This window comes from Podarcis cretensis (assembly GCF_951804945.1).
Source record: "Podarcis cretensis genome assembly, chromosome: 4".
Lineage (NCBI taxonomy): Eukaryota > Metazoa > Chordata > Lepidosauria > Squamata > Lacertidae > Podarcis > Podarcis cretensis.
Genome location: NC_137173.1, coordinates 68,891,000 through 68,917,973, shown reverse-complemented (window position 1 = coordinate 68,917,973; position 26,974 = coordinate 68,891,000). Strand labels below are relative to the sequence as shown.

At 40.8% G+C, this 26,974-nt stretch overlaps 1 protein-coding gene across 4 annotated transcripts in view; it reads left to right on the top strand.

The window, feature by feature from the left end:
- The window catches only part of FRMPD4 (FERM and PDZ domain containing 4), a 205,406-nt gene that overhangs the window by 172,461 nt on the left and 5,971 nt on the right, over nt 1-26,974 (top strand). For all 4 annotated transcript variants that reach the window (XM_079972396.1, XM_079972397.1, XM_079972398.1 and 1 more), the window contains exons 6-15: nt 6,185-6,289; nt 8,177-8,284; nt 10,523-10,654; nt 14,353-14,472; nt 16,610-16,746; nt 19,654-19,780; nt 23,004-23,093; nt 23,466-23,648; nt 24,981-25,119; nt 25,618-26,682. In XM_079972396.1, the coding sequence (XP_079828522.1) occupies nt 6,185-6,289; nt 8,177-8,284; nt 10,523-10,654; nt 14,353-14,472; nt 16,610-16,746; nt 19,654-19,780; nt 23,004-23,093; nt 23,466-23,648; nt 24,981-25,119; nt 25,618-26,682 (2,206 nt within the window). The remainder of the gene's footprint in view (nt 1-6,184; nt 6,290-8,176; nt 8,285-10,522; nt 10,655-14,352; nt 14,473-16,609; nt 16,747-19,653; nt 19,781-23,003; nt 23,094-23,465; nt 23,649-24,980; nt 25,120-25,617; nt 26,683-26,974) is intronic.

Sequence of the window (26,974 nt, the reverse complement as noted above, 5' to 3'; positions counted from 1 at the left end):
AATATTTTATTTTCTTTGCTTCAAGGTAGAGATGATCTGAAATGAAGTATAATTGCCCCCATTTGTTTTGTCAAATTGTTTTGATCTCCTGAAGAAGTGTTGTCTGTCCAGCAGTTGTGTAAAGAGAAGAGAGAGCAAAGGTGTATTCTGAATTGGATAAAACCAGTAGTATATATACGTTTGCTACTAACCCATCATGAAAACAACTCAGTGAAACTAACACTATTATAGAATTACAGTACTCTGGTCATCTGTTGAACATAATTCACTCAGTGTCTTCCAGATTAGTTTTGCTTAAGCTCATTCATTTTCAGTTTAATTACAACCAAAGCCAAACATTCTTCTTTTGTGCTTCCTGTCAATCTAATAAATCTTTCTCAGGTTAATTTGAATGTCATCTGTACTGATAAGGAAAGGATTTAAGAGCTTAATCACTTGGAGCACTTTGAAGTTTCACTTTTCTGGAAGTTTATTTGATTATCTGTTGAAAACATTTTGTTTTGTAAATGGGTTATCATTGCAATGGGTAGTTTATTAGGCTTAGGCATATTTCCAATTAGATCATTTATCCATTGTGCTGTGCATTCAGGCTTGGAGAATAAATTTCAATTGAGGGTCTGATAAGCCATCATTCTGGAAAGCTATTAAATCCTAAGAAGGTATCTTGCTGTGAGGGAACAGCATAAGCAAGTCTTTGCTCCTGCTGAGGCTGGCAATGGAAGGAGACCCTTTAATCATCCCCATGAATCCTTTTACTGTAAAGCTCAACGTCTATACAGATAAACAATAAAGTATACACAGTTATACAAACTGATTTCAGCATGTGGGTTGTTTTGCGGACTTACGATTATTTGTTGTTTTGAAATTATTGTGGGAATGTATTTTGATATAGACCTAATCAGGAAAACAGCTCTGGTCTTCACCCCCACTCCTGCCCACCCCCAGTTATCCAGAGATGTTTGCTAGAAAATCAAACATTTTCTTCCATGCTGGGGTAGGCATGGCAGTCTTTATTTGCTCCAAATTATTGCCATGAAGTGAAGTTGAAGGTTTACCAGCAAATCCTGCAGTAAGAAAATAGAGGGTAGAGAGAGAGGGAGAGTCAGTGAATTAGCCTGGGGCCAAAAGGCAGAGTGGCTTGATCTCTTACTGCAGCTGCTTTCTGCTTCGCTTCTGGCTGCTCCTGAATTTCTGTCTTTCTCTTGATGTGTTTCTCCCTTTATTTCCTAATTCTGTTTCTTCATATCGGGCAGGTGGGGGGGAGGTGACCTCAGCCCCAGTGGTCAAATGTGGCCCTCCAGGCATTTATGCCCCTCAGAACTCTCTCCTGGGCGCATTCCTCACCAGTCCTCCTTCATACACTCCTTGACTGTTTTCAAATACATTGTGATGCTCAGTCATACTTTATTAAAAACATTCCAATAGCTGGTGGTGGACCAGGTAGTCCCCTACTTCAGATCTGGGTGTCTTGCAGACTCAGTCCTCCCGTGTGCTGTCGGTCCTATGGATATATATGGCCTGCATTGCACTTTTGTTGTAAGGCTTCTAATGCCACAGAGAGAATTATGTAAAGTGTTTTAAGCTCTTAGGGAAGAGCCTAATTATAGATATCATTAGACATTATAACTTCCACTTAAACGTCATTGTGCTCTTCCCTCTGTTGGATGTGTGAACATCACACACCCTTTGTTTCCATGGGATTCTGAGGTCTACCCCAGTAAAAAGTGCATACTGACTATGTACCATTATTTGCCTGGAGATAATTCACTGCCTTTCCAAGATACTTTCATTAAAATAAATATTGACAAATATGACAGCCTTGGAGCCATATTGGTAGTCAGCAACTGCTGCATAATTATTAGTCAAGAAAAAGTTGGCCATGATGGATAGTGCTGGGAAGAGAGAATGAATGAGATGGGGATAAGTACTAGGGACATAAATTTGTTGTGGAAATCTAAGCAACTTTTTCTCAAAAAAGAAAAAAGAAAAAAAGCCTGCCTCACAATAAAGGCTGCAGACATGTGTCTTCTCAATTCTTATTGTTTTAATTTTGTTATTTCCCAGTGAACCAATTCTTGTTGCTGCAAACTAGCCAGCGTGTAGCTTGTGGCTATTAATTACCATAGTTAATGTGTTTACTGTTATGTAATGATGAAGTTCATTTAATAGCATATTTAATGTGAGCATCTAAGAAGATATGCAAACCTTGCTCATCTTTTATTATATCTGATTTCACTGTCTCATTCTCAGTGAATGTTAAAGTATGAAATTCCACATAACTTTCATAGAACGTTTTTTTTCTCTCCCACCTAATACACGTGTTGTAATCCATTTCATTGTTATTAAGCTAAAACCCCTTTGTATTTTTTTTATATGCAACCATAGCTGCGCCTTTTTGAAACTTTCACAATCCTATAAATAACAATGGTGAAAAATAAAGGAGACAATATTTGTCACAAGGTCATGTAGCAACATGATATGGTGTAAGATCTCTTATGGGAACCAATAACTCTAGGATAAGATATTGTGGATAGGCATTTTGCATTTGTGCAGTCAATGTCTTTTGAATATTATGTGCACAGTTATCTATGGACTTAACTGGGCTGCAGCTCAGCGGTAAAGTACATCATATTTTGCATGCAGAAAGCTCCAGGTTCAATCTCTGCCAGTCAGTGTAAACAATATTGAGCCAAATGGACCAATAGTCTGACTCAGAATACGGAAGCTTCCTTTGTTACTGTTGTATTCTGTGCACCGGTTGCAGTTAACAGATTTGTAGTAGGTTAATATGGTTTTGTAACTGTGAGTTTCATAAAGCAAACAAATGAAGCACATGAGGGTGCCTTGGAAGTCGAACAAAATCTGTTCCGGAAATCCATTCAACATCCAAAACATTTGAAAACCAAAGCGCAGCTTCTGATTGGCTGCAGGAAACTCCAGGTTTTGATCATTCAGGAGCCAAAACGTTCGAGAACTAGGCTGTTTGAAAACCAAGGTACAACTGTAGTGGTCTTTCATTCCTACTATTGTGTTCATACTATCATAAGCAATTTGCTTCCACACTTGTGGCCATGAAAAAATGTCATTGGTCCACACAGAAGAGTTCTTGCTGGCATTGGTTATGGTAAGGTATTAGAGTTTTCTCATTCTTCCTACTCCCAACAACATAGTGCTAATGAGACTGGCTTTATTGCTGATTTTATTACAGACTATATCTTACAAACCCTATAAATATTCTATATTCTGCATTTCCTGACAAATGCATTGCTTAAGCTCCTGCTTAAGGTCATTAAATGAGAATAATGTCTTCTATTTAGCTAAAAAGAAGTGCTTTCATAATAAAAAAATGAACTAGTCAGTCCATGAACCGTTAATCACTCTTATACTCACAATATGAATATGAAGGTATTAAAATAGAAATTGTTGCAACATATCAGTTTTGGTTTTATTGCTGGACTTATTTTGTTGGACACATGAGCTCTGAAAATATAAATCAAGTTCTTTTAGTAAGAGAAGCACCTTTTGAAACATTTAAAAGCTGAAGCAGCAGCCTTCAATGATATTGCAGTTCAGATTCTAAAACAACAGTATTTAAACATTTGACCCTAGATCACTGGGAAAGTTTGTATTTTGTATTTAGCATGAATCACCAGATATGATGGGTGCAATGGATCTGATAAGCCTGGATCACCTAATGCAAGAGTGGTGGTGTGGGGAATCCTTTTTCTTCTCAAGGCCATATAGACAACCTTCCAGGGATCACAGGCCAGTGGTGCCAAAGGCAAACATGGGCAGTGAAATGGATATGAATTTTACCTTTGTACAAGAGGCTAGTTCCATTACACTCACACATCCCTCTCCATTCTCTGTCTAGACAAGAACTATTAACATTATCAGCTCTTGTACCTGAAGTTCCCCATTCCTGATCTCATGTGATTGCTAGTATGACCAAGAGGCTCAAATTTGCTGCCATTTTGGTATTTCCTTAGCACCTTGCCTCTAAAGTCACCATTTTACCTAAGAAGGTAGGCTATGCTGAGACTTAGGACAAGTAAGCAACATGTGCACCTTGTGTCACCTCCATTAACAGAGAATAGAAGTAGCTCTTGATATTCATGCAACATATGTGAGACTTCTGGAGTATGCAGGTGCCTTTCTCCCTTCTTAGTCCCCAATGCAGTCAAATACTCCGTATTCACCTATTAATTTGCATTTCGGAGCCCTGGACAGGGAAATCTCCATGCCTGAAGCACCAGGAAATCCGTCATACTGTAGATACTTAAGACACCCATTAGAACCCATCATGGTTAAGGGACCTTTAACTCACATCTGCATACAATCACCCACCTGTGCTCTGGACATTTGCATTAGATTTCCATGGCAGGAAAAAGAAAATATTAAAATTACCAGAGATGCCATTCTCTTCCTCTAATTGAAACAAAAACTTTTTACTTGTACTACAGAACCTTTAAAAAGGATATAAAACATGCTACTTTGACAGCAGCCATACTCTATTAATTAGCAAAACAATTGTAATGACCTTTTTGCCCAGCCAGTCAGATGAAGGTCACAACTTGGGAATTCTTGTGATTCTTTCGTTTCTCCATGGCATAAAATAACAACAACTTATTTTCTTAAAGGCACACACCTACGTACACAGACACATATACGGGGATTGCATCCAGAGTCATTGCACACTTGTGTGAAATCGCATGCAATTGAAACACCCCACTCCTCCCCCACTCTGCCCCATTGTGCCCCTGCTCTGCCTCCACCCCAGTTACACCCTTTAAGTGATGTATTTTATGACATTTCCAGGTTAGTTCCAGGTTCGGCGCTGTGCACAATTGTGCACATATTGGTCCCACCTAAAATGGGGGCATATATAGAGTAATAGACAGCTTCCCCAATGCACATTGTGCAGTACATTGTTTCACATGCTCCTTATCAGTTTATTCATTGGAAAGAAGTTTGGTGCATCGTTTTGCATCCTGAATGCAAGTCTGTGGCAGAACTGAAGTTGCAACAGACTATGGCAGCAAACCATTGCAGCCTGCTGGATCAATACAGTTGTACGATATTAAAAAAATAAAAATCCCTGGATTTTTTTCATAGTAATTGCCTATGAATTTCTCTTTCCATGTGAAGACCCAGTTACTACATTATTCAATAAACACACAAGATGTAACCAGCTGTACTTTTGAATAAATAAGGTATACTATTCATTGTATCAAATTGTAGATTTCAATGGAAGTCTCATAAAGTTCAATGGAAAAAAGCAGAAGACCCAGTGGATCAGTTCATTCTCTAGTCAGTTCATGCATAAGGTCCATACATGTAAAACTATCTATTCCACCTGTCTGTTCAAAGAGTCCAATAATCCACATGAAGGGTTGTTAAAGTTCCACAGAATCCTTTCACAGAGTCTAAGACAAGGATTTCCGGAATATTAGCCTTGTTTCGCCATCCTAGGCTTCATCAGTAGAACAGGCTCATATGTAATATTACAGGATAGTGGATCTTATAGCATAGTAGTGGTTGCAGTCTACTACAGCTGCTCCATTTTCAAAAGCCTACACTGGTGAAAATATTTTGCATACCCTCTTACGGACTGTGTTGTTGGCATCCATCTGTCTCAGGAGACAGTGGAAGAGTGCCCCTTTGGAGGTAAAATCAAACCATTGGAGAGTTACAAGTGCCAACTATGGCTGTGGAGGGTGATACAGGAGACACGTGTTTTATTTCAGGTGGATGAGATGAAGGTGCCCAGTTGTGCTGCTACAGGTAAACCATGGTGTTTCTTCTTTCTCTGCTCCTCCCAGCAACCATTCCTCCTCCGGTCACTGCTGTAGCTACACAACCTGATGGTCTGCCTTCAGGCACTGTGATCGTCTTTGAGGGATTCCCATATGTTAATGTTGCCCGCCTTCATGTCACTGAAAGAATGTCAGCCTATTCCTGTTGCATCTGACCGACTGTGTTTACATTTTTTCATACCACTAACAGAAAAGTGTGATTTGCTTTTATTTCCATTGTATAATAAATAGCATTGGGCAGAAGCAGTAATATTTCTGACAGATGGAATCAAATGAGACTTGATCAGAAGATCTATAGCAGTGGTTGGCAGTTAACTGTCATTCAAGTCATCTTTGCCTTTTCCGCCCTTTTCATCCCTTCTTTCTAGTCTCCTAAATCGGCATTTATCAGCGCTGCAAAAAAGGCCAGATTGAAGTCGAATCCTGTCAAAGTGCGATTCTCAGAAGAGGTCATTATTAATGGCCAGGTTTCTGTGAGTGTGAATATTTATTTCTTCATTTTAAAATATAATTCTCTTTTAAGCGAGAGAGAGAGAGAGAGAGAGAGAGAGAGAGATTCATTCAAAATCACTCTCTAAAGTTTTAAATGGACAATAGTATGATAAATTGCCTAGATATGTGTGAGCAATGTATTCATTATAGACATTATATCCAAACCATGCCAAGATTTGGGGTGGAAATTAATGTTTTAAAAAAAGAAAGAAAGCGAAGTTATCCAGGATTCTAAGGATCAATTCAAGCATATAATCAGTGGCATGTTATAGTCCCTATGCTCCTCTGTACCATTGCATATTTTATTCAACGCTGCTTGTTTGGAAATATCTCTGTGTTGAAATTATACATCATGTGCAAAGCTTACATAACAGTGAACATCCATTATGACACACAAGTTCTTAAGACGGAAAGCATTCTCTCTCACAAATCTATAAACTCTTCACAAGGTTCTTAGTTTTGACGTTGAGTACTGTATTTTCAAGTGAGCAACTCAAGATGTGAAATCATGTGAAAGTACCTTACTGTGTAATTAACTGAATGGTTGTGCCTGAGCCATAATAAAGGTTTGTTGGCAGTTCAGAAGAGACTCGGGGGGACAGGGCCATCCTTCTCGCATACACAAAGGCCCCACAATTGCCTACCTGAGAAAGAAGGTGTTTCAGAAAATGCAACAGTATGTTTTTTATTCCTTGATCCTTCTTAATAATTTAAAGAATCCCGTTATGAAACCAAGGGCACAATGAAATCTTTGGTTCTTGGCAAAGTAAGCAACATCTCAGCATTAATATTTCATAGACATCATCTCCTAATATAGGAGCTATATTATAAATATTATATTATAAATGCTGTGCTTTAAAAAGAGTTCACCGTTGCTTAATTTTGTATCTAGTTTCTTTGAATTTCAAGCTTCCAACTTTTACCTTTGCTCATTCCTGTGAAGAACGAGCACCAATTAGCGAGTACTGTGTTAATCATTGTCTCGTCCTTTCCGTAAACTAATCCCTGCAACATGGCCTCTCAGTTGCACATTTCTATTTGTAATTTTATAAAAGAAGAGGGGTATAATAATTGCCACCCTGGGTCACACCAGTGACCCATTCAGATCAGAATTCAATCTGTGGGCAATAAAACAAATAAACCCTGGGAGGTGCACAATGGAAGAACAACATGCAAGCAGCAGATGGATTTGCAATCACTCCTTCCCCCCAATGCACAAAAAGGGTATTCATGCTGCGCCATATTGCATAAAAGGTACTGCTGGGGAAGGAGACCAGGCTGCTGACAATAATTTGGCAATATATTGTATCAAAGCTGAGCCCATCTTTTTCTCTAACTCTTTTTTGACTAATGAGTAATGAGCAGGGCAGCCCATCCCGTTTCGTCAACTGAGGTGAAACAAGAAGGTGCTCCCCGCCAAAGCGTCACTTTCCAGGGTCGCGGGGCAGCTGCTTCCAGCTAGATCTTGTGGAACTCTTATGAGATCTTGCTGGAAGCCACAACTGCATGGCCCAAGTGGTGGCAGGGGCACACCTGCAGGGTCACAGCCCCATGGGATTCCGCCACCCAAGGCACTTGCTTCAGTCAGCCTCATGGGCAGTTCAGCGCTGGTAATAAGTACCAGGATTGTAACATCAGTGGCTTAAGGACAACTTGAGCACCATCCCTCCATGTGAAGGCCACCAGAAAATGACTCAATATTAGTGGTAAATATAGTAATTCATTTTGCTTAGGGGGGATCCAGAGTCCATGATTTCAAGTGTCAGTCAGCTTGTGTGGTTCCTTCCCCTGAATCGGAGTTCTAGGCTAATTTAAAGCCTTGTTATATGGGAGCTCTGATCGTGTTCATTGTTTTGACTCTCTGACAGGAAACTGTTAAAGATAATTCACTTCTTTTCATGCCAAACGTTCTGAAAGTGTATCTTGAAAATGGGCAGACCAAATCTTTTCGGTTTGATTGCAGCACTTCAATAAAGGTAGGCTCGCTGCTCAGAATCTTCAACATACATTGCATCTTAAACTGCAAAAAATAAATGAATAAAGTTCCAGCAAGCCTTACAATAACATTTTTGTATGCAGGATTCAAGCCTGTACTATAAGGCTTCCTTGTGACGAATTTTGTGGATTTAAATGAATTTTATGCTCATAAACTCTAATGTGGCGCTAGTGATTCAAAAATAGGGGTGACGGCTTTAATTACTGCAACTTAATTAAAATTACATGGACCTCACTAAGAAGTCATGATATGCTGCCAGAAGTCAGCATGCTGTGCCAGCTGAAATTAAGATATTGATTGCTAATTGAATAACTTGCAACAAATATGAGTCAATAAGATGAGAAATAGGTATGTTAGGGTTATGCCAGCAGTGAATTGTATTACTAGTAAGTAGACCACAGGCTAAACGAATAAGGGATATTGTGAAATAAATTCACAATGGGAATGGTACTAATGGGAGCCGGAAGCTACTCTGGCTTTAGTGATCTTCTGGAACAGTGCGGGAGGCAGCATTTGGGATGCAGTAGGAGGAGAAAGTCAACAAAAGTAGCAGCCTACTGTCCAGGCCTGGCCCAAGATATTTTGGCACCTGAGGCAAACCACAAAATGACACCTTCTTGGGAATCAAAGACCGGCGCAGAGGGAAATGGGCCTGTTCTAAATCATGCCGGGCAGGTACAGACCCCAGGAGACCCCAGCGAGCAGCCCATGCCATTTCCTGAGTGGGAGGAGACCAGCAGTGCCTCTTATTTGTGAGGAGCCACAATAGAGGCGGTATTGGGGTAGGGCTGCCAAGGAGGAGGCACATCTGGCCTCCCAAGGTGCATGCCGTAGCAGTCGCTGCCACCATGGCAGAGGCGGCAGCAGCAGGTGATGCATTCCTCAGAGGCTGGATCCTGCCTCCTAAGGCGGTTGCCTGAACTTGCCTCATGGGTGGGCTAACCCTGCCACAGTCCCCGGCACTTTGATCAAAGGCCTTCTGTTGATGGGCAGTGCCTTCCTATCTGAGGAAAGCAAAGCCTTTATCCAACTCTGACCCATAATGCATTAGCACAACTTAAGCATGTTGATAAATGCAGATTATATAATACACTTCAATCAACACTGTGACTTATTTATTTTTCTGAGAATAGAGACTTCGCTCTGGTTCCCTACTGATAGCTTTCCTAACCTCTCGAACATTTGCAGTAATGTGTTGTCCTTTCTACAGTCAGTTTCCCTTAGTTATATACTCAGTGTGCACATTTTTGCCTAATTTCTGATCTAAAAATAAATGTTTAGCAAAAATAAGTGAACTTGCGATGAAGTGCCATCAATATGTCTGTGATGCATCTGTGATGCATCTCAGTCATATATTTCAAAAATCTTTGGAACTATTTAACTGCTTCAATAATTTATTTATCTCCCTAGCATCAATAATGATTTTGTGAACCAGAATTCTTATGTTCAGTTTACTAGGTATCCATTTCTAATACTGAACTCACCAAATTTTTTGTCAAGTGGCAAGGTTAACCTATATATATTCTTCAGAGATAAATTGAAAATAACGCGGATCTGTACAGATGGGTGGTCAGTTTTGAATGAAATCAGAACTGCATTTAGGCAAACCAACATTTAATCGTCATTTTAGATGTAATAACAGAAGATAGAGATTGATACAAAGCTTGTTCAAAAATATCCACTCAGATGTTTAGCAGTGGGAAGATAACAAGAATGTTACTGATGAAAAAAATGTCTTTTAAAAAGAAGAGGGAGGGGAGAGAAATCATTTTTTTTTTATGACAGCATCATTGCTTATTACTGAAGTGGAGGGAAAGTATATGGGGAAATGCCATAAAGTGGACTTCAGCTAAAGCAAGGTGAAAGCCCTCACTTTTTGCAGGCAGTTCTCAGCCAAATTCGGAAAGAGTGTGTATCTGAATCTCCTGCTTAGAGAGCTGGGGGTTGTTAACCATCATTTTAGCAGGGGATTCTTGAAAACCTTTTAGCAATGCCTTGCAAGGTGCTTTGAAGTCCTGACCTTGGGACTTCAAAGTGCCTTGCAGAGGACATCAGTGGGACATCATGTGATTGGCAGCTGAGCAACTCCAGGTCTGGCCCACAGACTCCTACCCCTTTGGACTGAGAAATTACATTTCAGAGTGAGAGAAAACAAGGTCCCCATTCTATCCGTTTCTTTTCTTCTGGGTGGTTGTTTTCAATCTGTTCTCTTTTGAAGGATGTCATCTTAACGCTTCAAGAGAAGCTCTCAATTAAGTGTATTGAACACTTTTCCCTGATGCTGGAGCAGAAGACTGATGGGTCTGGAACCAAACTTCTCTTGCTACACGAACAAGAGACTCTTACTCAGGTTTGTGCAATAATGCAACTAAGCATGCAACGATGAAGCGTTGTGGATCCTGAAATAAAGTTTCTGGAATATAGTATTGTTATTATTTCTAGAGCAGTGTCAGATAACTACTGTTAGCATATAAATGTGTTTAGTTATAATGCAACGAACTAGACTTAAATCAAAGATGGCGCTATAAGCAGGAACTTGTGTCCTGCTGCTGTAGCTAAAGTGGTTAGGGAACTGCTCTGTGAAGTCTGCAGTGTGTATTTAACTCTTGGGAGCTCTGCAACTCTAGCTCCTGGCAGGACTCTCTGCTCCCACCCTCATCATGCAAAAAAGGTTGTTCCTTTGCCTCTGTTGGGGCCCAATCTATCTCCTGGTTTCTGGTGACAGTGTGTGTCTATGGCTGCCCTTGTTGCATGTTCTTCCCCCTGCCCTTGGCGGCTTGGAAAAGGAGCCTTTCCGTCCCCATCCAGCTAGTATCCCAGGGGTGGGGCTCTATGTGTGTGCTCTGGTCAGTAATATAGGTGATGTATTGTGTGGGATCTCCTTCCTTCCCTTTTGTGTGTTGTGCTGCAGAAGAGTAGCATTAAGCAGATAATTAAAAACCCCTGCCTGTATCTCCTGCCTGATCTCTGAGCTACCCCCCCTCCGTCTTCCTCGTTTTACATATATATATATATATATATATATATATATCTCCAAATCACACTGAGTATGTTTCCTCAAGCCTGCTCGAACGAAACCTGTTCCCTGATTGTTTCAGTAATGCCATAATCCATCCACTTCTGTGGTGATAAATGGTGATGCAGAAAACACTGTTGGGTGACTTCATTTATTAGATCATTAAGGAAGATTAAGCTCATTGTGGAAACAGCAGTGTGGGATTCTTAGAAGCTGTTGGTTCTGGCCTAATTCTGCTGTCACTGGAATCAATTGTTATTTTCTTTGTTATTTGTTTTGGAAAGACCTTTCAAAAGCTCACCAATAGCTTCTTCCTTTGTGTGCTTGCCTGCCTGCCTTTTGATGATTGGGAAGTAGCTTGTTAGAGCAAGGAAAGCAGAGGACTGTATTATGAATTAGGAGACTGTATTATGGGCACTGAAGAGAAAAAAAGGCTGAAGAACAATGCTGCCAATTTCCTGTCAATCAAAGCAAACAAAGCTGGGCACAATTCAGCCAAAGTTAAGCATCTTTATCTCCTATTGGCTTCAATAGGAGAGATTTAAGCACAAACATTGGCTCTCAGATTGCTTATTTGCCACCTAGACAGTAGGTCCTCTGCATTAATTGTGTCACTGTGATATCAGGGGATTTTTTTTAAAAAATGATAAATTGATCTTGTGGTGATTTCCTTCTGTGCCATTAATAATAATAATAATAATAATTCATAAGCCACTTTTCCTCATAAAAATGTCCAAAGCAGCCCATAATATAACAGCAGCACAACATAAAAAATATATATCAGTACATCATTACCACAAACTTTCTAATACCAATTTATTTAAAAACATATGGCAATCCAAATAAACATTCATTTTCATAAGACCAACCTAGCATTTTAAATTCATGACAAAATTAGTGATGGTGCCAAATGGAGCTTTTTTTAATTGCACTGTGGCATTGCAGCTGGTTTAACCCATCCCTCCCTGTGCATTGCAGTCCCAATCAAAATTGGACCCCATGCCTATTTTTAAAATTACTTGCTCCAAGCAACGCTATTAATGTCATGTGGAGTTGTTTGTTAGGCCTTCACTGGTGCCTTTTAACAATACAGGCGCCTCAGGAAACTGCCCATACAGCATCCCCTGCTTTATTTCTTTCCCTTTGTCACATCACTCACCATCTTGTCCCATTTATCGAGCGAAATGGAGACCACAAGAGACAGGAGACAGAATTACATACAAGAAATGCATGGGGAAGGGTGCATAGTGGTGGCCATTTCCCCTACCCAATTACTATTGTTAAATATATAGGTAGGTTTCTGGGTTGTGTTACTCTATTGCTGCCTTCTGCAACCTGATGCCCTCCAGATGTTTTAGAGTACAAAATAAAAAAAATCCTTCCAGTAGCACCTTAAAGACCAACTAAGTTAGTTCTTGGTATGAGCTAAGTATAAGTTAGTTCTTGGTATGAGTGTATCTGAAGAAGTGTGCATGCACACGAAAGCTCATACCAAGAACTAACTTAGTTGGTCTTTTAGAGTACAGTTCTTATCAACCCCAACCAGCATTGCCAATGATTAGGGATGATGGGGCTTCTGGTCTGTAAGATACCAGGTTGGGGAAGCCTACTGTATACAGTCCCAATATTTTAGATCTACATTGCATAAACCTGGGAGTTCAACAATGATTAAGCTATCAATAGTCAACCTCAGTTTCTCCCTTTTATATCCTTGATTTCCAGCTCTTTATATTAGTCCAAGTGGTGGTTTGTTTTAATGCTCATCCACCTTGTTTTCTTACTGTTTACTAGGAAATGGAAACACTGTAATTGGATGGGTGGGTCACAATGCCTTTTCTGACTGACGCTTGCATTTAATGCAATCTCTCGATTGGGTATAACAGGGCTTAGCCAAAAACCGATTGAACTAAGGAAAAATCTTACGATTGAATCAAACTGCTGTCCAATGTTGATATTAGCAAGCAAGTATTACACACTGCAGTATAATATTTCTGTGAATAAATAGCTTATTAGCTAAGATTTTCTGCTTCATAATACACCAAGTTTGTCTTTTGATTGTATTTTCTCTGTGAGATGATTTCCTGATAAATTTCTGGCTACTCCATAGAGCCTTTTGTTTAATTTGGAAAGTGTGGGAAATGGCCTGTGTACCATATAAGTCAGTGTGCCAGTCTCCAGAGATTATGGTGGAGACCCTGATGGGTCAGGAGCAGCGTAAACGTAGGTCAAAATGGCACATGCTAACAGGCGGAGGCATTCAGCAGATACGTCAGGGAGAAGGACTATGGGAAGAAATAGGACTATGAGTACCTAGATTTTCATTGTGCTTTATTGGTGTTTAGCAATCTGGGTGGGGAGTGCTGGTTTCTGAAAGTCTGTCCTGGGTAGGTTGTGCAATGATGGAACACTGCATAAGATGTCTGGGATGTTTCAGAACTAAGAGAAATACTAGTATTTTCCATTGATGCGTATGGAGTGTGTGTGTGTGTGTGTGTGTGTGTAAGAGATGATAATAATTTAGGATTCCTCCTTTTCTGAAATCAAAGTAAACTGATTTTGGTTCCTTTCTTTCTTTCTTCATACTACATAGCCTCCTTATGATAACTGTTAAGACCCCATTCTGTTAGAATTAACAGAGCGATAATAACTTGCCCTTTGGTTAAAAGACCATTCGTCCTGATGAGGATTATCCCTTCATATGCCTCCTCCAAAGGAGGCACGGGGTGGTGGTGGTGGTATGATAACGAGCCTTTTCTGTGATGGCTCCCTGCCAGTGTTTTTGGGTTTTCATTTTGTTTTGGTTTTATACTAGTTTTAATATTTGTACTATTTTGTAAGCTGCTTTGGCTTACCATTTGTAAAAATAAAAAAAATGAAGGGGGAGAGGGAAATTAATAATAATAATAATAATAATAATAATAATAATAATAATACCCATTGTTAGAATTTCCCTCTAGTCATCTCAAGGTTTGTGTGTTATGCAAAATAGGATGCAATGTCAGGAATTCCACACATGCATTTTGTTGTTCCAGGTGACCCAGAGGCCAAGCTCCCATAAGATGAGATGTCTCTTCAGAATTAGTTTTGTCCCAAAGGATCCCATTGACCTTTTACGAAGGGATGCGGTTGCCTTTGAATATCTGTATGTACAGGTGAGTTGGATGGGTTTACTATAAATCAGGGCAATTTGGGCTTCCTTAAGAGAAGGTTTTTAAAGGCATGTGACATGTGAGCAGAGAAAAGAAATAGAAAACAACATTTTGTTTATGATGGGAATAGCAGGAAAACGGCACAACGGTTTAGATCGGGGTGGGCCAAACCTGGCCTCTTGCTAGTGGTTCAAATTCATCCCACTAGGCCATTTTCTCCAAACCATGCCCCCCAGCTCCACAGTCAACATCTCATGTCACATCAGTGTGTGCAGGTGGAGTTTTTTTTTATAAAGATTTTTATTGATTTCCAATTTTTTAACAAAAACAAAAAACAACATAAAAACAAACAAACAAACAACTCATATTTTCTTAGCCTTATTTCCATAACCCTCTTTTCCCGGACTTCCCCATACCTTCCCCTTTTTGCATCCTTAATTTAGTACCCTTATTCAGCAACCTTTCTTGCCCAATTAAATATAAATTCATCCTCTTTTTCTATTCCACCATAAAATTTAAACCCAATTATCGCTGCAATTCTACGTCTTCTTTTCCCTCAGCATTTTAACACTCCTCAGTTTTATAATAATTCTTAAGATACATCTTAAATTTCTTCCAATCTTCTTCCACAGTCTCTTTCTCTTGGTCGCGGATTCTGCCGGTCATTTCTGCCAGTCCCATAAAGTCAATCACTTTCGCCTGCCATTCCTCCAGCGTGGGTAGCTCTTGTATCTTCCAATACTTTGCTAGAAGAATCCTTGCTGCCGTAGTAGCGTACAAAAAGAAATTCTTATCCTTCTTCGACACCAACTGGCCGACCAGTGTGCAGGTGGAGTTGTTGCTGCCCATGCACAATTGGGAGCCTTAAAGTGCACGGGCAATGGTGCATTCGCACGGGAAAGCAGGTTTTGGTTCCCCAACCCCAGCTGATGGGCAGGAAAACCAAAGCCTGCTAAATCAGCTGAACAAGAGAGCCAGTGCTTGCAGAAAGCAGGCTTCAGTTCTCCCACCCACCACTGAAGTTGCCTGCTGGATTGATTCACAGGCTCACAAAGCTGTGTGTGCAGCGGTTCCCCCTTTAAGTGGTTCCTCTGGCAATTGGCTATGCTGCCTGGGGCTGATAGGAGCTGGAATCCAGTAGCATCTGGGGGGACCACAGGTTAACCACCTCTAGTTTCCACGATCACTGATCTTCTTGAAATAACAGGCATGGATGAAACTGCCTAGGTTTCCTTGCTGACTATTTTTATCTGTTATTCAACCCTTCCTACAAGGAGCCTAGGGCAGCATGGGGCCCACCTCATCCTTTTGACAACCATTCAGTGAGGATCATAGGAAACAGCTTTATACCAAGTCAGACAACTGGTCCATCAAGCTCAGTCTTGTCTAAACTGATGTAAGCGACTCTCCAAGAGCCATTCCCAGCCCCATGTCGAGATGCCAGGGACTGAACCTTCCACATGCAAAGCAGCTGCTGATTTGCAGTGAGCTCCTCAGCCAAACAAAAGCTCTTGTAAGAGGATGCCAGTGTGCGTTTTTTCATTATTTGGCATGTACGCTCATCCTATAATCTGCATTCCTGAACCTATCTATTGTGCTCCTTCTTCCTGGTTCTGCCAAAAGAGGTTGTGCAAACTCTTAGGCCTTTTCGTGTGTGAGGAGCTACAGTGTTAGCACCTTGTAGCATATTAATTTGCTGAAGCCAAGTGGTAGATTGGTCACCTGCCCTTTCACTCACCATGAATTGGCTAAGGAACACCACTTTGGATGGAGAAAGGATAATAAAGAGAATTAGATTCCTTGCTCCTAGTCCTTGAACAGGACTAGATTCTGACCTGTCATACCCAGCACACCAGTTAGAACAGCTGATGTTCTCTGTCCATGCCATGGAAAGTATACGGGGTGATTTTCTGCTCACTCCCACTTAAGAAGCTCCATGTTACATATCAACATTTTCATGTGTCTTCCTGGCCATTTCTCATTCTGTGATCTTCAAGGATTTATGGATGGCTCATCTGGCAGTCACAGTTCTTGTTAATTTTAAGCTTGCCTTTTAAAGAAGAATTAGTCATAATGCGGTGTTTATGTTCAAAATCAGAGATTTTTGAGCTTGATTCTCCCTCTGCTGGTTATTTGACAGAGTTGTAACGATGTGGTTCAAGAGAGGTTTGGACCTGAGCTCAAGTATGATATTGCACTGAGACTGGCTGCGTTGCAAATGTATATTGCAACCGTGACCACGAAGCACACGCAGAAAATCTCTCTCAAATACATTGAGTAAGTATAGAATGCAAACCTTGTAATATCTGTGGTTACCATTTATGTGATCTGTTGATGTGCAAGCTGAATTTGTGATGGAAATGGAACAACTGCAAATGCCAAGTAAAATTTGATACTTTCAGTATCAGCACAATCCTAACCATCTCCTCTCAGAGGTAAGTCCTATTGAATTCATTGGGGCTCACTCCCAGGTTAGTGGGGCTATGATTGCAGCCTTAGGTTAGTGGGGCTATGATTGCAGCCTTAGGTTACAGTCCTAACCCCACTTAAGTGGGAGTAAACCCCATTGCTACTTATAGGACTTACTTCTGAGTAGACATGTTAGGATTGTGCTGCTAATTTTTCAGCAAAACCCTCCTAAGAACCTTAAAGTTAAACTTTGGGACAGTTGCTAAGTCAGTATGTCTTATCATACTACTAGTTCTCCACTAGCACTGCTTCTTTTTTACTGTTTACCGTAATTTATATCTGCAGTTGAAATGACACCATTGCCTTCTACTCAAAAGGTCTCTCACGAGTCAAACAACAATGCTGAGTTACAGGGATCTGACCTCTGTTACATACAGCAGCTACACATTAAATATGCACACACCTCATGCGCAGCCTGGATAACAGCTAGGCAACTGTTTTCATCAAACTAATCTGTTAATACTGAAAAAAGGGGCCAGTGTGTGATTATCCCCCCCCCCCGCACCATGCCTTTCAATATTTCTTTTAGCAAAACACTCAGTGGTGTGGTCTAGTGTATAAAATAGGGCTCCCCTTGATGGTTATGACTAAATGCTGTGATAAGGCGGAAGCCTCAACAGCTAACATAGCGGAAGCATCATGTTTGTATGTCCAGCAGCCGGCTTATTTATATAATCATAGATCAGATGAATAAGGTAAGATTCATCCTATTTTGAGTCATACAGTAAATCAGGGGTTTCCATCCTTTTTGGACCAGTGGAAACATTTTTAATTTTGTGGGAATGCTGGGGGTGCCATTGACAAAATAGCTGCTGTGATGCCTTAGATATATCCATGAGATTTTCATGTCCAGCGTCTTGCTCTCCACAGTGGCAAACCAGAAACCTATGGCAAGCAAAACCTGAGTGCAATACCCTTTTCCTGCTTTGGTGTAGTGGTTAAGAGCGGTAGTCTTGCGATCTCGGGAACCGGGTTCGCGTCTCCGCTCCTCCACATGCAGCTGCTGGGTGACCTTGGGCCAGTCACACTTCTCTGAAGTCTCTCAGCCCCACTCACCTCACAGAGTGTTTGTTGTGGGGGAGGAAGGGAAAGGAGAATGTTAGCTGCTTTGAGACTCCTTAGGGTAGTGATAAAGCAGGATATCAAATCCAAACTCTTCTTCTTCTTCCTCAGCAACTGGTTTTCAGAAGCATGGTACTTCTGATCCGCAAGGCTATTGTGACTAATCTAATGTGTCACCATCTAATGTGGTGGCCATTGCACCTTGGGAGTGGCAAACTCCAGAGTTTTACTATCTGCTGTGTGAAGAAGTGCTTCCACTTGCCAGTTCTGAAGCTTCTGCCATCCAGCTCAGATGGAGGAACCTGGGTTCCTTCAATAATGTCACACCAACAGCATAGAAAAGTGGCCAGACAGAACTTATTTTAGCTAGCCTCCATGTGGTTGGGGTAGTGTGCTGACTGACCCTTAAAATGGCACTCTTGAGATGGCAGCAATACTTTAAAAGTCTCCTGTGCCTAGTGTCAGAACTATTTTATATCAAACCATTGCCACAATAAAACAGTGACTAGCCTTTAGGAACAAACAAATGGATAGCTGCTTGCCTGGAAAAAAATGGCATCCCATACTATGGCCACTGAAAAACCTCCCTGGAAGAGGAGCTCCTGAAGCATATGGTTTGGGGTATAGCATTCCATAACTTCCTAAGTTATCAAAGAATTGTAGATTTGGGGCTTATCCACACTTTTTTTTTATTGCCCTGCCTTCTCCAACCTGATGAGATTTACACTCCAAAATACCTTAAGGGAACCAGGTTTGGGAATATTGATCCTGTCACTCTGCAAACTAAGAACACAAATCTCTAAGCTTGTGCAAAACGATATGTATCCAGCTGCCAATAAGTTATCAAACCCTTAATGGAAATTAAATCAGAGAGAATGAGAGAACTGGGCAGAAGGGAGAGTCTGGGATACACTTCCACACTGGTGGAACTATAATATCCAGACTATAATATCTACACTGGAAATTGACTCTGTTGGGTTCCTGCAGCATCTCTAATCACACAAGCTGTCATGTAATTTATGTTAATACGTATACTGTTCCAAATGAATCCTTGCTCATAGTCCTATTGGCCTAAACAAGTAGCCCAACCAGGATTTCTAAGCAAGGATTAATAGCTGCAGTTCAGTGTCCATGACTAAAGCATTTAAATGGGGCACACCTTAGGCTTGGTGGGCCCATGGCAGCCGCTATGGCCACTTGAAATGGAACTGTGCAAGGGTAAGCCAGTTGCATGAGAAGCTTCCCACATGGATTATCCAGATCATCAAAATCCCCAGTGTGAGGGTTGCAATCGCAAGCAAACTTTCTGAATGGCTTAGGGAGCTGTTATCTGCAGCCCCTTCAGTTTGGGTCATGCTGAAGACTGAACATGTGAATCAGCAATTTGTTTCCATCACATATTCCAACACACAATCATGCTTTGTGGCTTTAGAACAAAAGCCACTTCTCAAAATGACCTTTTATTCATTTTTCTAGCGTTTGAAATTCTTTTACAGTACTTTTCTATGTGATAATAGCGTCTGCTGGGTGCAGGTGAGCAACTTGTGTTTGCCCCCAGTTGGTTTCTCCATGCTTCCTCAACCTTGTGGGATACCTTTTAGAAGAGGTAATTGTCAGAGGACTGTGGAATTAAAGTTGTGCCTTGTATTGCAGAAAAGAATGGGGCCTGGAGACTTTCCTCCCATCTGCTGTACTGCAAAGCATGAAAGAAAAGAACATAAAGAAAGCACTTTCGCACCTTGTCAAAGCAAATCAAAACCTAGTTCCTCCGGGTAAAAAGGTAATGCATTTGCATCTTAATAGAAATAGATTTTCATAATCAGGAGGACTGCATCTGACGGAGAGATTTTCCATCCCATCCTTCAGAGAAATAAGTGGCCAATGTATTTTTCAGAGATTGCTAGCCTGTACAATGCGCACTGCTTATTGCCATTTTTTCAAGAACAATTAAAAGGAATTAGTTTAGCAAAACCATTATTTTATCTTGAAAATGGTAGGAAATTGCTAGTTAACCACAGGGGCATGACAGTTTCCTTCTACCTGTATTCATTTTGCTTCTATGTTTCATAACACAATTGCTGGGAAATTGCTTTCTCTGTTCCGAACTGTGTTACCCTAGGAGTCTTCCATGGCCACACATCTTCTTCACCATGCCATACATTCATTTCTGTGAGTGAAATATCCCGGTCCATTGATCTGCCTTTGGCATTAATGGGCATGGCTCCTTGAGATGCACATCACATTGGATACATTTGAAATTTTATTCATACTTTTAAGACACTGTTCAGCTGAACGGAAGCAATTTTAAGTTCCATTAATTCAATTGCCATGTGAGACTTAAGTACATACTTAGCTCTCTCCTCCTGAAATTATTAGGCTTTAAAATGCATCAGTTAGACTAGATCATGTCATATATTTTTGGACCACTTTGAACATCCAGTTTGGCAAAATATGGGGGGGAAATTAGAACACAGGGGTTTTTAAAAACACACACACATGTTAATTTAATTCTTATGATCAGGGCCCAGAGTCAGCAGCTAGCATAGAGGGCTGATGCTGGCTACTGACATTTGCTGGGGCAGCACATAACCTTGTGCTGTGAAGTGATGCATTTGATGAAGATGCAAGGAACTACTGCCATTTTCATTTTCCCAGAATGCCTCTGCTACATGGGCACCCAGAGGATGGGGAAGGGAAAATAGTAGCAGCAGCAGCAGTAATCATTGTTATTGTTATTATTTCTATGCCACCCATCTGACTGGGTTGCCCCAGCCACTCTAGGTGGCTTCCAACAGAATATAAAAACACAATAAACATCAAACATTAAAAGCTTCCCTATACAGGGCTACCTTCAGACGTCTTCTAAAAGTCATATAGTTGCTTATCTCCTTGACATGGGAGGGTATTCCACGGTGCGGGTGCCACTTCCGAGAAGGCCCTCTGCCTGGCTCCCTGTAACTTCACTTCTTGCAGTGAGGGAACTACCAGAAGGCCTTCGAAGCTGGACCTCAGTGAGCGATGGGGGTGGAGATGCACCTTCAGGTCTAAAATAAAGATGGCACCTGTAGCCACTTAGTCTAAGTGTTGGGTGAATAATGCACCCGATCCCTGCCATTTCCCACTACTACCTGCTGCTCCTCTGGTAAGATTACCAACGGATAGAGAGAAAGTGGGCAGTAGTGGGGGTAGGCACCAGTGCTCAACCTGGCATTGAAAAGGCAGACACCATGTGAAGCAGATGTGGCACCTACCACCATCTTGATATTCCTGTGGGCAAAACATAATATCATGATGGGAGCAGAGAGCACCCCCCCCCCCTCAGACTTGCCCTTCTTGCCAGTCTGCTTATTCTGGCTTCTGAGGAGTGGGGAAATCACTTGATTATGCCTCATTTGTAAATCACACCAGTAGCCAGCATGTGACTGTCCGTTATCAGTTCCTTCATCAGTCAAGGAACTTCTCAATCGGGGATGGAGGAATCTGTGGCCCACCAGATGTTGTTGGACTTCAACTTTCATAATTCCTCACCAGGGCTGATAGGAGTTGGACTCCAACTACAGCTAGAAAGCTGCAGGTTTCATGTGGTGAAAGGCACCTTTCTGTGGTTTCACCTCACGCTGCTGCTATAATTTTAAAGACCCACAGTCTTTCCTCAGTGGGGTGCTAATGGCCCTGTCTACACAATCTGAAGACTTTTAAACATTACAACAGCACCTAGGGATGGTGCTATTTAAAAGGTACCTAAGGCTACTGAAAAAGTGTCTTAAGACTTCATTCTGCTGGGTAGAGGCATCTCATTCTGCACTGAGATATTCCAATAGTATTGGGAGAAAAGGTCCCACATTAAAGGATATGGTTGTATGGCATCTTAAGGCCCGTGTGAACAGTCCCTTCCACTTTATTACTGTGGTGCTGGCAGAAAGTTATGAGGTGGTTAGAAGGATCTGTGGAAGCGTCAGAGGAGAGGCGAAACGCAACTATACCTCAGTTTCCTCGGGTTGGATGTTGCTGTAGCTGCTGCAGTTCAAGCCTCAGTTTGAGTGGATTGCAGGAGCTGAAGGTGGAATAGTATCAGGCTTTTCTTTTTAACTGTGGATAACCTTTTTTTTTTTTAAAGTACCGTACTTTTCTGTGTATAAGATACCCCTGTTTTGGGGGACCTCCAATTTTTGTGGGGCGGAATGCAGTAAATCACTAACCCGACGCTTGCAATTGCTTGCGTCTGCTACAAGCATCTGCCCAGTCACCAACAGCAAAAGTAAATAGCAAGTGCAATTGCCACAGCAGCAGCCAATCCTCAGCAGCTCTTGATGCAGCAACCAATCACACACCCATTTCCTACAGCCAATACAAATCACCAATGACAATCTGCAGCTCGCAGCTGCAAACAATCACCCGTCACCCATACCCACTCCCCGTGTATAAGACACCCCCAGTTTTTAAACCTTATTTTTGAGTTTAAAAAACCTTTTCTTTTTTTTTTTAGTTTAAAAAACCTAGTCTTATACATGGTAAAGTACGGTAGCTCTGAGCTTCATCCAGTCCACATAACACATGTAGCAATGAGACATACTCACAGAGGGATTAATCAGTAGACATTTGGGGAATTGTTGCCACCACATGGTTTTAAAAATCTGGTATATTGCTACTCTAAAACTTTTCACAAAGGGGCTAGTTCTGACTATATGGAATGCTGTGTTCTACCTCCGAAATCCTTCAATGAGTCATTCAGATCTGTCTTGCACTAGATCATTTCTAGTTCTCAAGCACTGCTGCCGATATGGTTTGAACTACATCTGACTGGATGAAATAAGACTTCTAATTTCAAGATCTAAAAGTAATTTCTGCCCTTAGGAAGTTCTCTAAAGAATGGCTTACCTATGGGCTTTGAGAAGTCCTTATTAACAGCTTGCCTGGGGTGTGTAATAAAATTATAGTGAATTATAGTCACCATTGCGCCTAACTCCTATGGTCATTTGATTGTTTTCTCTCTTTATCTTCAGCTTTCTGCTCTGCAAGCCAAGGTACACTATCTCAAGTTCCTCAGTGATCTACGGCTTTATGGGGGCCGTGTATTCAAAGCAACGTTATTGGTAGGCTTTCCCTCACCATCATTTTTTAATGTTTGCTGAGTATTCTGCAAGTGGCTAATTAATGAGACAATTAATAATTTGCTTCACAAGTAATATTGAGCCAAATCATGCAATAGCTTTAGTACAGCTTCCAGCAGGCTCATTTCAATCAGGTACTTTTAAAATAGATTTTTCATCCCTTAGTACCAAGTATATACACTGATGAAAATCTTGTAAAATTATTTTCTGTGAGGATCCACAACTTAGCTGGTTAAGTTAGATAATGTGGATTTGATGCATAATGTTGATTTAAGTGGAGGTATACTGATTTAAATCCACATGCATTTCCTTGCTTTGTGAAAACCCCTTCTCTTTTTGCTTCCTGTGTTGCAGCAGGGTGAAAAACGTTCCGAGGTGACACTGTTAGTGGGGCCACGATATGGTATCAGCCACGTAATAAACACCAAAACAAATCTGGTAGCTCTGCTGGCAGATTTCAGCCACGTGAACAGAATTGAGATGTTTACAGAAGATGAAACTATTGTTCGAGTTGAGCTTCATGTGCTAGATGTAAAAGTAAGTTGAATGTCACAATTGTTTCAGTAAGACTCTCAGCTCTGCATCGTAAGAATAAAAAAGGAGAGTTCAATTATCCCTTTAAATTTGGTGATCCATCAAATTCAGCATCAGGTCTAGTTCAATTAGCCTTTCTTTTCATTTTCTTGTCGTACCTTGGAATAATAATCTTAGTTACTGTCAAAGCTCACTATGTAGTTGTAAACAAGCTGAGCTTGAACTTTATTCTCTGATTAGAAGTACCATAATTACAATTATTATTTTGAAGAATAAATGTTTTTCCTCTGCTTTTTAATGTTTATTTTCAGTCTCAGTACTTCTTTTGTGAAAGAAGTGACCAGCAACAGTTTATTTGCATAATGCTCCAATGGATTTTGAAAGCATTTGGGAAACATTAACCTCGGCACATCTCCTCAGAAAAATAAATATCAACAAACCTTTTTCAAACATTGAAAAATAAAATGCAGCCTTGCTCTTTCTAAACCACCAAACTAAGAATATTTTGTTAACTTGTGCTATTTTCCCCCCAAGACAGCTCTGAGTGGCTTTATACCAAAACTTGTCATTCAGCGTAAAATGAATGACTGTTTAGAAGTGAAACTTTTTGACCAAAAGCGAGCAGAAAATGTGTTTTTCATATGAGCTAATATTTTACATGCTCTACCATTGTGGGAATGGCACAGAGCCAATTGTTAGCAAAATACTGAACTGTAGTAGATTTCTAAAAGCATCCAGTCCCATATACAGTTATAGGGCTGTTAGGTGTGAGATTCTTAATTAAAGGAATTGATGCATGGCCTGAATTTGTCTCGGTTTATCTCTACAGCTTATCCCCTGAGAACTGGGACAGAAGAAAACGCAGTCCACAATGGTCCTGGACCAATAATTGGGGGGTGGGGGCTTAAGAAAACAGATCTCAGTTGCCTCAATTGGCAGTTCCACCTAAAAAAATGAACATTCAAATTTCAAGTGTCCATTCTGGAACACCTTTTAAGTCTTTTCACCTTCTACTGCTGTTATTATGATGTTATAAGACATGGATGTCAAGATCACAAGATATGTTGTGCCTGGAAAACACAGAGTGTGTAGCAGGGGTGGGTCTGACATATAAGGATGCCTCTCTCAAATTCATGGAAATCCCATTCAACTTAGTGGAAATTGCTTGTGGTTAAGCTTGGCTAGGATCATACTATCAATTTAATTCCATCTAGAATATTTTCTTACTATTTTTCTTTTTTTAAAAAACATACAAACCAATTTGTGCTCTAAATCTGGCACCCCACCAGAGATTATAGCCTTGACTTTGCTGTGCTTTTCCCCCCTTTCCCTTAGCCAATCACTTTGCTAATGGAATCGTCAGATGCCATGAATCTTGCCTGTTTAACCGCTGGATATTATAGGCTTTTAGTTGATTCCAGGCGTTCAATATTTAACATGGCCTGCAAGAAAAATAGTGGAAACCGTGAAGCAGGTAATGTATACTTTTCATGTGATGACTACACAGACATACAAAATGATGTACCAGTTTACCTTTCAGGTAAGTTTTGCTTTCAGTCAGCAGAGACCTTCTAGGAAAGCAAAAGTATGTATCATGGCAAATCCGATTTGCAGGTGGCATGTTGAACTTGAAAGTGACTTCAGAGCCATATAAATTCCCTTATCAGTATCGGGGTGTCAACCAACCCAAGTAGAATTATAAAGTCTGCTTGTTAGGTTACGCAATCAAAATGGGTTGAGTTTTTGATTTATTCTCACAATAAGAATTCAGCGTTTGATTTCTTTGAGAAGTAAGGAGTAGCCTAAGAATAGGCAACTGTTAGAAACTTATTTCAAGGTTATATGGAAAGGATCAATCTTAAAACATGGTTGTTTAGGAATAGCAGTCTAATCTGAAGTTGGCGAGATAGCATAAATTGATTGGATAATTTGCCTTTCTTCTCTACCCCCCCCCCCCCGTTCCATTTTTTAGGGGCTGAAACTAAGGGGAAGCATAACCTCCATGGACCCGAGTGGAACTGTGTAGCAAAAATGACAACATTCCCAGCGGAAGGAGAGCAGGAGGTGCACATGTATATAGACTCGAGACAAAAAACTGCAGATGCTAATGACAGCACTTTCTGCCCAAAAGAACACAGGCACTTGTACATAGAGAGTGTTTATAATTCTAGTGTCCTTGATCAGCAGCTGGCCAAACAAGAGGACTCTGCAGAGGCAGAAGAAGAGAACCAAAATTTAAACCAGCAATCTGCACTGTCATACTCAGGAGGAATAGAATCAAACAAGAAAACGCAGGGATCTCCAAGAGCTGCAAAAGTATCCTTTATTTTTGGAGATCACAGTTTGGATGGCATTAACCCCCAAACCCTTGGCTATGAAAGACTATTGGATGAAAGTCCAGAAGCACTGGAAAAGCAGAGAGCTCTTTATATAAGCCATGCCAACGACATCAAGAGTTTGGAGTTGTCCCCTGACGCGGAAAGCATTCAGTTTGCTGCAAATTCCGTTTATGCAGGTTTGAACGATGGGAAAATATTTGGAGCTGCGGAAGGAATAGAGGAGCCCCTGCTGCATGACATTTGCTATGCAGAGAACACAGACGATGCTGAAGATGAGGACGACGTCAGCTGTGAGGAAGACATGATGGTGGGAGAGATCAACAGGCCTGCTCTGCTCAGCCTTTCGGGTTCCAGTGATGACATCATTGACTTGACATCGCTCCCACCTCCGGAAGGGGATGACAATGAAGACGACTTCCTCTTGCATTCTCTGAACATGGCCATTGCGGCTCCTCCACCTGGATTCAGGGATAGCTCTGACGAAGAAGACTCTCAGAATCACACAGTGCAGTATGGAGAGGACAAGGAAGAGACTAATAATGCAGGGAGTGATGATATTCCAGTGTCGCTTATTGATGCTGTTCCTACAAATACTGAAGGGAAATCTGAAAAGGGTCTGGATGATGCTGTGGTTTCTACTCTTCAAGCACTGGAGGCCTTGGCTGCTTCCGAGGAACAACAGACGAATGACAACTCAGGTTCTTACACCACTGTTACGTTTATTCACTGAAACAAACCATACCATTTCATCCATTTTCACCATTTAGCCTTTTCATCATTAGCCCATTTTTTTTGGAAACATTTCATTATTAGTTTTTGTTTTTGTTTTTCCTCCATCACCTACACATACCATGTGATAGAACTACCATAATGTTAAGTTGCCTTTCTTGGAAACTATGCAATATGTGAATCAGTATGCTAGAACCATTTTTTTAAAAAAACTTAAAACAATCCATATTTTTTTTTCCTTATCGGTATATTGAAGTGCCT